The sequence below is a fragment of the Carcharodon carcharias genome, chromosome 17, assembly GCF_017639515.1.
Source record: "Carcharodon carcharias isolate sCarCar2 chromosome 17, sCarCar2.pri, whole genome shotgun sequence".
NCBI lineage: Eukaryota > Metazoa > Chordata > Chondrichthyes > Lamniformes > Lamnidae > Carcharodon > Carcharodon carcharias.
In genome coordinates this window covers 109,032,560-109,046,423 of record NC_054483.1, presented here as the reverse complement: position 1 = coordinate 109,046,423, position 13,864 = coordinate 109,032,560, and the positions used below count along the sequence as shown (strand labels likewise).

The 13,864-nt window shown below is 44.3% G+C and overlaps 1 protein-coding gene across 1 annotated transcript in view; it reads left to right on the top strand.

The window, feature by feature from the left end:
• Window positions 1–3,870: 3,870 nt before the first annotated feature.
• Window positions 3,871–13,864, top strand: part of pyroxd2 (pyridine nucleotide-disulphide oxidoreductase domain 2) — a 38,404-nt gene continuing 28,410 nt past the window's right edge. Inside the window, exons 1-4 of the mRNA XM_041209839.1 lie at window positions 3,871–4,023; window positions 8,856–8,875; window positions 10,928–11,021; window positions 13,017–13,090. Coding sequence (XP_041065773.1) covers window positions 3,903–4,023; window positions 8,856–8,875; window positions 10,928–11,021; window positions 13,017–13,090 — 309 coding nt within the window. The 5' untranslated portion in view covers window positions 3,871–3,902. The remainder of the gene's footprint in view (window positions 4,024–8,855; window positions 8,876–10,927; window positions 11,022–13,016; window positions 13,091–13,864) is intronic.

Here is a 13,864-nt window from a genome sequence, read left to right as displayed (position 1 = left end):
CTTTGTCCCCTTCACCATCAGGGCTGACGGCCTGAAGGTGCTGGGGATATGATTTGGAGGGACCAGGGCACGCGTTAGAAACTGGAAGGAGCGAGTGTCTATGGTGCAAAGAAAACTGGGCATGTGGGAGCGACGCTCCCTCTCCATTGCGGGTAAGAACCTGGTCATCAGGTGTGAGGCACTCTCACTGTTGCTGTACGTGGTGCAGGTCTGGCCTATTCCACACTCCTGTGCGATGGCGATCACCCGAGCCATCTTCCGCTTTATCTGGAGGTCGAAAACGGATTGTGTCCACAGGGACGCGATGTACAAGCCTCTAGATAAGGGGGGGGGAAATGTGCCCAACATCGCCCTCATACTGATGGCCACCTTTGTGTGTGGCTGCATCAAGCTGTGCGTAGACCCTCGGTATGCAAACACCAAGTGTCACTATGTGCTGAGGTTCTACCTGTCCCTGGTGTTGCGAAGGATGGGTCTGGCCACGCTGCCGTGGAACGCTCCAAGTAGTTGGACCGTGCCGTACCACCTGTCCCTTGTGGAAAAATTTATGCAGAGAAACATCTTTGGCCACAAGTCTATCAGGCAGTGGTCGGCACATAATGTCCTAGAGGCCCTACGGGAAAAGGAGAGGGTGGATCCTTGGGATGATTCCCCAAGCAGACTGTCAAAGTCATTTGGCAGAATGCCTCATTGCCAGAAAAATTTTCCAACAAGCACCAAGATGTAGCTTGGCTGAGAAAGGCCCTCCCTGTCAGATCCTTCCAACATGCCAGGAGTCTCACCCCCTCTTCATGTTGCCCACGAGGTGGCTGTGGTGGGGATGAGACCATTGTTTACTGCCTTGTGGATTGTGCCTTTGCAAAGAAGGTCTGGAGAGAGATGCAGTGGTTTCTGTTGAGGTTCATCCCGAGCATTTCTGTGACACAGGATGTTCCCAGGGACATACACCGAGACAAACATCAACTGCAGCTGGAGGATCATCAACTTGGTGAAAGACGCTCTTTGGGCTGCCTGAAACTTGTTGGTCTTCCAGCGCAAAGAGTTGTCCCTGACCAAATGTTGCAGACTGGCACATTCCAAGGTCCAGGACTACGTGCTGAGGGATGCATTAAAGCTTGGGGCAGCTGCCGCAAAGATGCAATGGGGAAAGGTTGCTGTCTAAGACCTTTCTGCCACAGTGGACTTGGGGCTGGGAACTGTTTAGACCCCTCGGGCTGTACAGCTCACAATAAATGTATGCAGTGAATACTAATTGTATTATAATTGTATTGAAGCACAATGCAACATGATGTATTTCGATAACTCCAATGCCATTGTCTGATTGTCTGTAATGATCATATTGAAATGATTGTAATATTCATTGATTGTATTGAAGCACCTCATGATCTATGCGGAAAAATTGAATCTGATTGTACTTTTTGTGATGGCCATTTTGAAATGTTTTGCAATATTCTTTCAAATATTTTATGAATAAAGTATATTTTTCCAAAAAACAAATCCTTCAAAGATCATCATCAAGGGTGTTTGGTAGGGTTGTGGTGGGTATGTAGCCGACTGCCAAGACCAATCTGTTTCCAGAAGGTTCTGCAATAAATCAGACAGGATTCTGCAGATGATTGTGTTTGGACAAGTTGCTGGCTTGGGATTTCCTCTGATATGCGCTTGCTTTCAAAGGAGATGGCACCATTTTTTATTTGGTTGCACCAGGTGAAGCGATGCTGGGGCAAGCTTCTCCCAGGACTTGAAGTTGTTATCAAAACTCCTAAGTGGAGACTTCAGAGTGTCCTTGTAGCGCTTCCTTTGACCGCTGTGAAAGCACATCCCAAACTCAAGATCTCCATAGAAGATTCACTTTGGTAAGCAAGTGTCAGGGTTATAGCACAGGAGGAGGCCACTTGGCCCATCGTGTCTGTGCCAGTTCTCTTAAAGAGCAATTTAGCTAGCCCCACTCCCCAGCCTTTTCCTCTCTAGTCCTGCAAATTTTCCCCCTTCAGATGCTTATAAGACCATAAGACATAGGAGCAGAAATTAGGCCATTCAGCCCATCGAGTCTGCTCTGCCATTCAATCGCTGATAAGTTTCTCAACCCCATTCTCCCGCCTTCTCCCCATAACCTTTGATCCCCTTACCAATCAAGAACATATCTATCTCGGTCTTAAATACACTCAATGACCTGGCCTCCACAGCCTTCTGTGGCAATGAATTATCAGGCAGTGCATTCCAGTTTGTAACTACACTGCTTAAAAAAAGATTTTCCTCATATCGCCTTTGGTTCTTTTCCAATCATCTTAAATCTGTGCGTTGTGGATCTCGACTATGCCACAATGGGAACTGTTTCCCTCTATCTATATTTCACCACTTCCTGGGATTCACCTAGTTCTGTCGAAGGGTCATGAGGACTCGAAACGTCAACTCTTTTCTTCTTCGCCGATGCTGCCAGACCTGCTGAGTTTTTCCAGGTAATTCTGTTTTTGTTTTGGATTTCCAGCATCCGCAGTTTTTTGTTTTTTGTTTTTATCCCTCTATCTACTCTGTTGAGACCCCCTGTGATTTCAGTGGAATTTAATTTAGTTCTAATTGGATTGCTCCACCAAAGAGCCAGCAACAGTGCAATGGGCTGAATGGCATCCTTCTGTGTTGTAATTTGCCAATGGCAGCAGGGGGTGAGGCAATTCAATTATGTGGAGGGACGAGAGAAGCCAGGGTTGTTTTCCATGGAGAAGAGAAGGCTGAGGGGAGAATTGCTAGAAATGTCCAAAGTTATGTGGGATTCTGATAAGAGTAAATAGGGAGCAACTGTTTGCACTGGAAGGAGGGCTGATAACCAGAGGACACTTATAATTTAAGATAATTGGTTAAAAAAAAACAAAAGCCAGTAAGGAGATAGGGAGAAATGATTTAACTCAGCAAGTTTTTCTGATCTGGAATGCACTGTATGGGAAGGTGGTGGAAGCAGATTCGGTAGTAATTTTCAAAATGGAATTGGTTATGTATTAAAAAGAAATTATTTGCAGAGCTTTTGGAAAGAGCAGGGGGCGGAGTGGGACTAATTGGTAAGTATTTCAAAGAGCTGGCAACTGAGCCAAGAAAATTACTTGTGTGCTGCTTGATTCTATCTACTGCTGTAATATGCAGTCTAATATCCAGAGTAAGGTACAAGGAAATGCTTGATGGTGACAAAGAGCCGAAATTATTTTTAAAGCTGCAGCAACCAACTTATATTTGTATAGCACCTTTAAACATACTAAAATATCCCAAGCTCACAGAAGTGACATGGAACCACATAAGGAGATATTAGGCCAGTTGACCTAAAGTTTGATCAAAGAAGCAGGTTTTAAAGAACATCTTGAAGGAGGTAAGATAGCTGTAGAGGTTTATGAAGGCAATTCTTTCAGCCTAGACAATTTGTCCAGAATGAGAGGTGCTCAGTCGTTCTCAGAAGGTTGTTGGGCCGGAGGGGAATACAGAGATAAGGAGGGGCCAGACCATGGGCGAGGGGTAAGTGAAATGGGACTTGGTGCAGGGACAGCAGAGGTTTGGATGGCTCAAACATAAGTTTATCTGAAGAAGTCACACAGACTCCAAACCGTTAACTCTTGTTTCTCTCCCCACAGATGTTGTCAGACCTGCCGAATTTTTCCAGCATTTTCTGTTTTTATTTCATGAATTTATCTTTCTCTCTTTCAGACTCGTGGAATTCTGAGTTCCTGTCCAGAGAGCTGGTGAGAACCTGCGGGAATCCTCTGCGCCCTTTCAGGGCTTTGATCCAATAATAATTCTGTAGGAGGGGGTGTCGCTTAATTCCGGTCGGCCCCTGGGCGGTCCTGGCACCGTTTCATCGCCTGTTGGATTCTGGTTGCGCCGAAACTTAATCTTCGCTCTTCTGAAGAGTTGAGTTTGTTATGGCGATCACTTCAATCCGGTGCAGGCTTTGCAAAGTCCTTTTGAAGGGTCCCATCGGCAGGAGCTGGAGCTCAGGGACAGCACTGCGACCACAGTATGACGCCGTGATTATAGGGGGAGGTAACCTGCAGACGCTGAGAAACAATTGTCAAACTTATACCCAAAGGGGCGCGAGTGGAGTCTCTCTCCAAGAACGAGTTTATTTAACCTAAAGTAAATGGGCTTTAAGCAGTGATAACTATGTCTTCACATTGAGAACAGAATTAGGCCAATACCACCACAGTTTGCCTGATTTTCTTGAATAATGTATGTAACATATGCTCACCGCAAACTACATTTACTGTTACATTTTACATTTTACTGTTACATTTGCTTTGCAATTACTCTGATTGATTAATGGAATTGGTTTTTCTTTCATTGAACATTGAACAATGAACACACCGAACAGCCTCGCAATCGATCTTAATCATTGTATTTGTGGGGAGACTGTACCGTCCCCTTACCCCTCTTTAATTCGCCCCGCCCCCCTAACCCACTTCCCCGCCCCGACCTCTGCTTTCTTCCCCGCCCCCTTCCCCTGCCCACATCTCCCCCCCCTCCCCCCACACTGTTTGCTTTGTTCACTTCCTTTCAAACAGAAAACAAGCTTTCACAAGCATCCTGCTTGATTGTTAACACAAAACCCATCTCCTGCTTCTCCTCAGCAGGAGTTGCTTTACCTATCTCAAAAAGCAGCTGGCCATCTCTCTGTGAGTCACTGTGTAAAGGTGTGAAATCTGTCACTTGATATTGCAGTAGATTTCTGTTTGAGTTTTTTTTTCTCCATGGCAACCAGATCACATAGGCATGTGTTCCAAGCTGGTTCCAAGCTGCGGTGCTTATGAGACTCTCAATTTTACCTTAAGTTAAAGGAGACTTTTTAAAACATAATCATCTCGTAAAGTTCAGCTTCATAACAGTGCAATACTCCTCAGATAAAAGCAAAAAAACTGCGGATCCCAGAACAAAAATAAAAATACTTGGAAAAACTCAGCAGGTCTGACAGCATCTGCGGAGAGGAACACAGTTAACATTTCAAGTCCGTATGACTCTTCTACAGAACTAAGGAAAAATAGAAAAGAGGTGAAATATAAGCTGGTTTAAGGGGGGGGGGGGGGGGTGGGAAACAGGTAGAGCTGGATAGAGGGCCAGTGATAGGTGGAGATAGCCAAAAGATGTCACAGACAAAAGGACAAAGAGGTGTTGAAGGTGATGATATTATCTAAGGAATGTGCTAATTAAGGGTAGAAAGCAGGACAAGCAAGGTACAGGTAGCCCTAGTGGGGGTGGAGTGGGGGGAAGGGATCGAAATAGGCTAAAAGGTAGAGATAAAACAATGGATGGAAATACATTTAAAAATAATGGAAATAGGTGGGAAAAGAAAAATCTATATAAATTATTGGAAAAAAAGGGGATTGGAAAGGGGGTGGGGATGGAGGAGAGAGTTCATGATCTAAAATTGTTGAACTCAATATTCAGTCTGGAAGGCTGTAAAGTGCCTAGTCGGAAGATGAGGTGCTGTTCCTCCAGTTTGCGTTGAGCTTCACTGGAACAATGCAGCAGGCCAAGGACGGACATGTGGGCATGAGAGCAGGATGGAGTGATGAAATGGCAAGCGACAGGGAGGTGTGGGTCATGCTTATGGACAGACCGAAGGTGTTCTGCAAAGCGGTCACCCAGTCTGCATTTGGTCTCTCCAATGTAGAGGAAACCACATTGGGAGCATCGAATGTAGTAGACTAAATTGAGGGAAGTGCAAGTGAAATGCTGCTTCACTTGAAGGGAGTGTTTGGGCCCTTGGACGGTGAGGAGAGGGGAAGTAAAGGGGCAGGTGTTGCACCTTCTGCGGTTGCATGGTAAGGTGCCGTGGGAGGGGGTTGAGGTGTAGGGGGTGATGGAGGAGTGGACCAGGGTGTCTCGGAGAGAACGATCCCTGCGGAATGCTGCCGGGGGGTTGAAGTGAAGATGTGTTTGGTGGTGGCATCATGCTGGAGTTGGTGGAAATGGCAGAGGATGATCCTTTGAATGCGGAGGCTGGTGGGGGTGATAAGTGAGGACAAGGGGGACCCTATCATGTTTCTGGGAGGGAGAGGAATGTGTGAGGGCAGATGCACGGGAGATGGGCCGGACACGGTTGAGGGCCCAGTCAATCACCGTGGGTGGAAAACCTCGGTTAAGGAAGAAGGAAGACTTGTCAGAGGAACTGTTTTTGAAAGTGGCATCATCAGAACACATGCGACGGAGGTCAAGGAACTGAGAGAATGGGATGGAGTCCTTACAGGAATCAGGTGTGTGGAGCTGTAGTTGAAGTAGTTGTGGGAGTCGGCAGGCTTGTAATGAATATTGGTGGACCATCTATCACCAGAAATTGAGACAGAGAGGTCAAAGAAGGGAAGGGAAGTGTCAGATGGACCATGTGAAAATGATGGAGGGCTGGAAATTGGAAGCAAAATTAATAAATTTTTCCAGGTCCAGACGAGAGCATGAAGCAGCACTGAAGCAATCATTGATGTACTGGAGAAAGAGTTGTGGGATGGGGTTTTCCCACCTTTTTCCATTATTTTTAAATGTATTTCCATCCATTGTTTTATCTCTACCTTTTAGCCTATTTTGATCCCTTCCCCCCACCCCACCCCCACTAGGGCTATCTGTACCTTGCTTGTCCTGCTTTCTACCCTTAATTAACACATTCCTTAGATAATATCACCACCTTCAACACCTCTTTGTCCCTTTGTCTATGACATCTTTTGGCTATCTCCACCTATCACTGGCCCTCTATCTAGCTCTACCTGTCCCACCCCCCGCTTAAACCAGCTTATATTTCACCTCTTTTCTATTTTTCCTTAGTTCTGTTGAAGAGTCATATGGACTCGAAACGTTAAATGTGTTCCTCTCCGCAGATGCTGCCAATACTCCTCAGTATGTATTGTTAAATGTTTTGTTTCCTGGATCAGCTGTTAAAGATTTCATGGGAATAGTTATTTGGTAGTACAGAATATGAGTATTGCTGAAAAAAGAGACATGCTTTTCATCTTACCTTCATCAGAACAGAGAATACCAATTGTAAATTGTAAAGGGAACAACAATTTATATGGCATGAGAAGGGAGTGCTGATTGGTTGGCAAGTGGACTCTGATTGTAGAGGTGTTGCTATGGAGAATGCACCAGCCAAACTTTTGTTTATATTCATACCAGACTCTGATCAAGGCATTGCCATGGGGATGAACCAGGGAGCGGCTGTTCACCGAATCACAGTGCAGAAGAGGCCCTTCGGCCCATTGAGTCTGCACCGACATGTGAGAATCACCTGACCTACCTACCTAATCCCATTTACCAGCACTTGGCCCATAGCCTTGAATATTATAACATGCCAAGTGTTCCCCCAGGCTTTTGATTAATTGAAAGATGCAATGCATGGGCATGCTCATTCTGCCTGCAAAGACAGGATTCTGTGTGTGAATATATGTGGATTCTAGCATGTATAAGTGAGCCACATTGCGAGCCTGGCTGATAATCTTAAATTGGTGGCCAGTGTAATTCTTAGCACACTCAGGATTGTTTAGCAAGTGCTGTCCAATTGTGGAATTGCATCTCATGTTGGACACTATGTTTTGAGTTTTGCAAGCAAGGGCTGGTTGGGTACAGTCAGTACTTTGCCTGTTGCGAGCAGCCAAAGGGATGTGCTGTTTGATATGATCCATGAGTCATTGGGACATATTGCCTACATACTTGGCATCACACTGGCACTAAAATTCATATACCACACACTCATTTGTGCCATAGGCAGAACGCCTTTTTGGATCGACGACAGCGTCCTGTTAGTGGAGAATACTACTCATGTTACTACTGCATGTTAGCAGCGTGACATGGCTAGCTTCATCCATTGCTCAAACTTTTGACACGCCTTTCCTTTCCAGGGTAATCTGAGGTAGACTGGGCATTTTTCAGGATCAAAAGTGGTCGCCTTAGGCCCATTAATGAGTTTGTGTGATATGCAGTGAGAAATGATCTGATGAGGATAGCTATTATCCCGCAGAGTCCACTTGCCAAATTCTCTTCTCGTGCAGTATAAATTGTTGTCCCCTTTACAATTGGCATTCTTGCGAATCTATCCTGATGAGTGCAAGACGAAAACCTTTGACAGCATGTCTATTTGTTCAACAATACTCAGCTTCATGGGAACTTTAAGTAAGGGCAAGCATTTTCCCAACATCTGGTAAACATTTACCCTTCAACCAGCACTATCAAAAAACAGATCAACCAGTTGTTCATCCCAAAGCTGTTTGTGGGATGTTGCAGGTGCAAAATGGCTGCCCCTTTTCGTCTGTGTAGCAGCATCACTAGACTCATGAATAGTTTTTTTTGTATGTGAAACCTTTTGATGTGTGAGAAGTTGATGTATTGAAAAGCAGCAGATTCAAGGGATTGGCTTGAGGTGACAATTCTAAACTGATCTCCATGGCCTCGTCCCTCCTTACCTCTGTGACCTCTTCCAGTCCTCCTAATGTTCTGTGGCTCTCCAACTTTGTCATCTTGCAGTTCCCCCACTTCCTTCTCACTGCTTTTGGCTGCTGTACCTTCAAGTGTCTAGCACTAAGCTCTGGAATTCACTCCCCAAATCTCTCTACCTCTCCCCATCCATTAGATCCTGCTTAGAACCTACCTCTTTGACCAAGCCTTTGGGGACTTGTCCTAATGCCTCTTTCTTTGGTTTGGTGTCAATTTTCTGTCCGGTTATGTTCCTGTGAAGCACCCAGGAATGTTTTACCATGATAAAGGCACTATATAAATGTAGGTTGTTGTTAATTAATGATAAATAGAGTGCTAAAACAGATTATTTGGCTTATACGATGTATAACATTATCTTGTATCTAAACAATAAGAAAATGAACATTATTTTCTTTATCTTCCAGGCCACAATGGACTGATAGCTGTATGTACAATTTTTTAGTCTTTTCTGGTTACATTTTATTGGGTGTTACACGGAGTTACACGTCTTGCTTGTTATTTGAGAAATTTTCCAATCTTTGTGCTTGGCCAGGCAGGCACAGCCCAGTCTGAAATCTGCTACCTCACCATGCTATAAGCTTTGACCAAATGGGGAAAAGCCTTGGCCGAAACCTCCAGAATGAAGGCTCCATGTGGCGACATCTCTGCTCAGGCAGAAGGAGCAAGACTGGTCTCCTGATTCCCGATGGTCAGTTCCAGGCATTGGAAAAGACAGTGGACAGTCTTTGGCAGACTCAGTCTCAGCCAAAGAGAGAGACCGGGAACAGGGAGGCATCTGAGGGCGAATAAGGACAATTTATACTCGCAAAAAACAGATTAGCAGGTTATAATCAAAGTGGCTGTCAAATAATGGAAGAAAGTGGAATTTCCAAGATAATTTAAGATGAGCAAAGCCATTCGACCCCTCTTCGTTCATTCATCTAGAGTCTACAATCCACACCCCACCATTGTAGCTTTTTAATAATTCCTGATTCTGGTCTTTGCTGTTCTATTCTGGGGGTACGTTCTGAGTATTGAGTGTGTGAAGGCGACCTTCCTTTTATCAGTCCAAAATATACGTTTACCTAGTTTACCCAGTCCTATTGTCGTGATTAACAAGAAAACATTAAAGTTTCTTGCCTAAGATAAAAGCAAAATGCTGCAGATGCTGGGAATCTGAAACAAGAACAGAAAATGCTGGAAAAGCTCAGCAGGTCTGACAGCATCTGTGGAGAGAAAGACAGTTAACGTTTCAAGTCCGTATGACTCTTCAGAGCTCTGAAGAAGACTCATACGGACTCGAAACGTTAACGCTATGTTTCTCTCCAGAGAAGCTGTTAGACCTGCTGAGTTTTTCCAGCATTTTCTGTTTTTGTTGAAGTTTCTTGCTTGCTGAAACTATGGAATTAAAAACAGAAAAGGACTGAAAATGCACATCCTTAGGAAGAGAAAAGACAGATAATGTATCAGTGCTAACTTATTTAGACTTTTAGTGGAATACCCATGCCTGAAACATTAACCTATCTTATCTCTTTTCAGAGGCTGACTGACCTGTCGTGTATTTCCAGAACTTTCCGTGTTAACGCACAATTTATGGGTGAATGGTTTGGCTAAATCTGAACTTTGAATTTAAAAATTCAAGATTCAGATACACCAAACCTTTTTAATTGTGTTGTCAAGGAGCGTACCACATGGCTGCACCAGAGTAACCCCGTTTGATTCAAAGTTCAGCTTATCACTGCTCTCCATCTCCTGTAATAAAAACGGTAACTCTCAAAGCTTCTTAAACAGAGAGGAGAGGTTAATGTTTTGAGTGAAACTTTCCTTCACAGGAATTTAAACAGGCATCTGCAACAAAGATCCTCATCATACAAGGGGGTTGGGTGGGGGGGGGAGAAACAAACAACTGCTCCAAAACTTGAAACAAAAATCTCAAACTAATCTCCTTTTTGTCTTTTCTGTTTCAATGGGAATAGTGTCAAATCTCCTCATGATCCCAGCTCCCCATTCTGGCAAATCAATGCTGCACATGCTCTAAAGTTTTATTGTGGCATCTAAAATTGTGCACTGTATTTTAACTGGCCAAACTTTCTCACTTTTACACAGGGATTTCCTTCCCTGAAGGACATCAGTGAACTAGGTGGGATTTTATCACAGTCAGCAATGGTTTCATGGTCATCATCAGACTTTTAATGCCAGATTTTTATTGAATTCAAATTTCACCATCTGCCATGGTGGGATTCAATCCCGGGTCCCCAAAGCATTACCCTGGGTCTCTGGAATACCAGTCCAATGACAATACCACTATGCCACCACCTCTCCAAGCATTTAATAAATCCTTGCCGGTCGCCCTTGATTATCCCACATATGCTCAATAATTTGATGTCTGTGCAATATTTTTTAAGAATGTTTTCACACATGTCTCTCCAAATTTGATCTTCAGGACTGGAAGCCAGGAAGCTCTCTGGAAGCTTGACTGTGGCCTTGTCTCTTGCAGGCTGCGTACCTACAGAAGTCTGGAGTGAACACTGCCGTGTTAGAGAAGCGTCATGTGATTGGTGGGGCCACTGTCACGGAGGAACTCATTCCAGGTAGGAGCAGCTTTAGCCAGGCCGGATACAAGAGGCCCCTGGGGTTTCAGTAAGAATACCTTTTGATCTGCAAGGCATGGAGCCCTTGCAGGCTTCAAGCTTGTGAAAGTATGAACCAGAGCCTCTCTGCTCCCAAACTCATGACCTCTGCCATCTAGATGGTCAGGGGCAGTAAGAACATGGGAATATCACCACCTGAAAGTTCCCCTCCTAGTCACACAACATCCTGACTTAGAAATATCTCACCATTACTTCAACGTCGGTGGGTCAAAATCCTGCAACACTCTTCCTAACACTATTGAGGGGAAACCTTTTCACTGCACAGACTGCAACCATCAGGAAAAGATACAAGAAAGATTTGTATTTACATCGTGGCTTTCACAACCAAAAGATGTCCCAAAGCTGATGAAATACTTTTGAAGCTTAGTCACTGTTGTAATGTAGGAAATGTGGCAGGCAACTTGTGCAGAGCAAGCTTCTAAAAATAGCAATGACTAAACAATCTGTTTTTTTTTTTGGTGTTGTTGACTGAGAGGTAGGTAGTGAGCACGGTGCTAGGGATGGCTTCCCTGCTCTTCGTTGAAACAGTGCCGTAGGATCTTTTAGATCCACCTGAGAGGGTGGACGGGAACTTGGTTTAACATCTAAAAGACAGCACCTCTGACGCTGCAGCTTTCCCTCAGTATCACACTGAAGTGTAAAAATCCTGGAGTGGGACTTGAATCCACAACCTTCTGACTGAGAGGCAAGAGTGCTAACCATTGAGCTATGGCTGACATACTGAAGGTAGCTTACCACCAGCTTGTTGAGAGCCATTGGGAATGGGTAATCAATGCTGAGGATGTCCATCTCCCGAGGGGAAAAAGCATTTCAGTCAGAGAAGCATTTATTCATTGTAGTTTTAAGATTAGCTTATGTGAGAAAGGTACCATCAGCCTATTTTACTTGTGCGCAAATTAATTGCTGTGTTTTCTACATTACCGCAGTGCCCACACTTTAAAAATGCCTTATTGGCTGTGGAAACGCCCTCTGAAGTTTTGAACGGGGATAAATAAATGAAGTTCATTCTTCCTATGACATCCATCATGTAATTGCACAGAAGCCCTTCAGAGGGAGCTCTTTAGAGCCACATTAGCACACAGGGGTTGAGATTGAGCACTGTAGCATGTAGTTTTTAATAAGTAACCTAGCCTGGGGAAATATATTTATGCAACAGACAAGTTGGACTAATAAAGTAACCAGCAAATTAATAAGTTCCAAAAGGCCAGCTACCTGCTGATGGAATGGACCTCCCAAGGCGCTGCACGGCCAAGGAATTGATCCGGTTGAAAAAGCCCATGGCATTGAAGGCAAATTATTGACCCTGTTGGGAAATTGGCTGAGTGGCAGGAATCAGAGCAGGGGAAATTGGCAGGACGTAACTAGTGGTGTCCCACAAGAATCTGTGCTGGAAACTCATTAACGGTTTAAATGGTGGGATAGAAAGTATGTAAGTCATTTATTGCAAGAGTGTTTGGAATCAATTAATCATTGCAATTATACGGGGCCTTGCTGAGACTGCACTTGGAGAACTATGTACAGTTTTGGTCACAGGATAAGGGATTTAGGACTTATTGAATGGCGGGGCAGGCTCGAGGAGCTGTATGGGCTACTCCTGCTCCTATTTCTTATCTTCTTAACTTCATATATCAGCTCTGCCCCATATCCCTCATGCCTCTTGGTTAACAAAAATCTATCAGTCTCCGATTTAAAATTAACAATTGACCTAGCATCAACTGCCATTAAATGTAGGTGCAAGGAGGGTTGGGGTGTGTTATGTTGATGGATTTGTTGTTTTCATATTCATTGATATTTAAATGCAGGAAACATTTTGTTAAGATTAATGGAGCATGTTCATAATGCAATGCTGGCACTCACACAGCCTGAAGTGGCAGCCCCTTTAAAAACATCCACATGCTGCTAATGTATCTGATGCTGTGCTTTTTGCTGCTGCAGGTTTTAAGTTTTCACGAGCCTCTTACGTGCTCAGTTTGCTGAGACCTCAGATCTACAAAGAGTTGGAGCTGAAGGTGAGGCAACTTCCATTTTTAAAAATTTATCATTTAAATATTAAAACACTCCCCAATGATGAAAGGCATTATCTGGGGCAGCTCTTGATCCAGGCTGAGTCAGTTTTCTTTTTCATTCATTGGATGTGGACATCACTGGCTCAGCCAGCATTTATTTCCCATCCCTAATTGCCTTTATTCAGAGGGCATTTAAGAGCCAACCACATGGGACTGGAGTCACATGTAGGCCAGAACAGGTAAGGATGGAAGATGTCCTTTCCTAGTGGACCAGTTGGGTTTTTATGACAATCAGCAATGCTTTCACAGTTATCATTAGACTTATATTCCATCTGCTGTGGTGGGATTTGAACCCAGGTCCCCAGTGTATTACCCCTAGGTTTACTAGTCTAGTGACAATACCACTACACCACCACCTCCCTAAGTTGAGCTCAGCCAAAGTCTGCAGTTGAGGCACTGTAATAACCACATTGGTCAAGGCATCCCATAGATAGAAAATAATTAGTTGGGGCTGCTGCTCCTGACTGCTGACTTGTGTGAGCCCCTGTTTCAAAGTGAATGAGATTTGGCTACCGGGGTGAGAACAGGAGCTGATTGTGCTGTGATTCTCCCCACAGTCAAATATCTTGCTGGTGACACACATGAAGAATTATCAGCCTTCTTGATGCCAGTGCCCATACCCTGGTCAGTGGGAGGGAAGGGAGAAAATAACTTGCAATATTCAATCATATTTACCTCCATGGGAAGAGAGGAACAGAATATCCTGGGAACCAACCC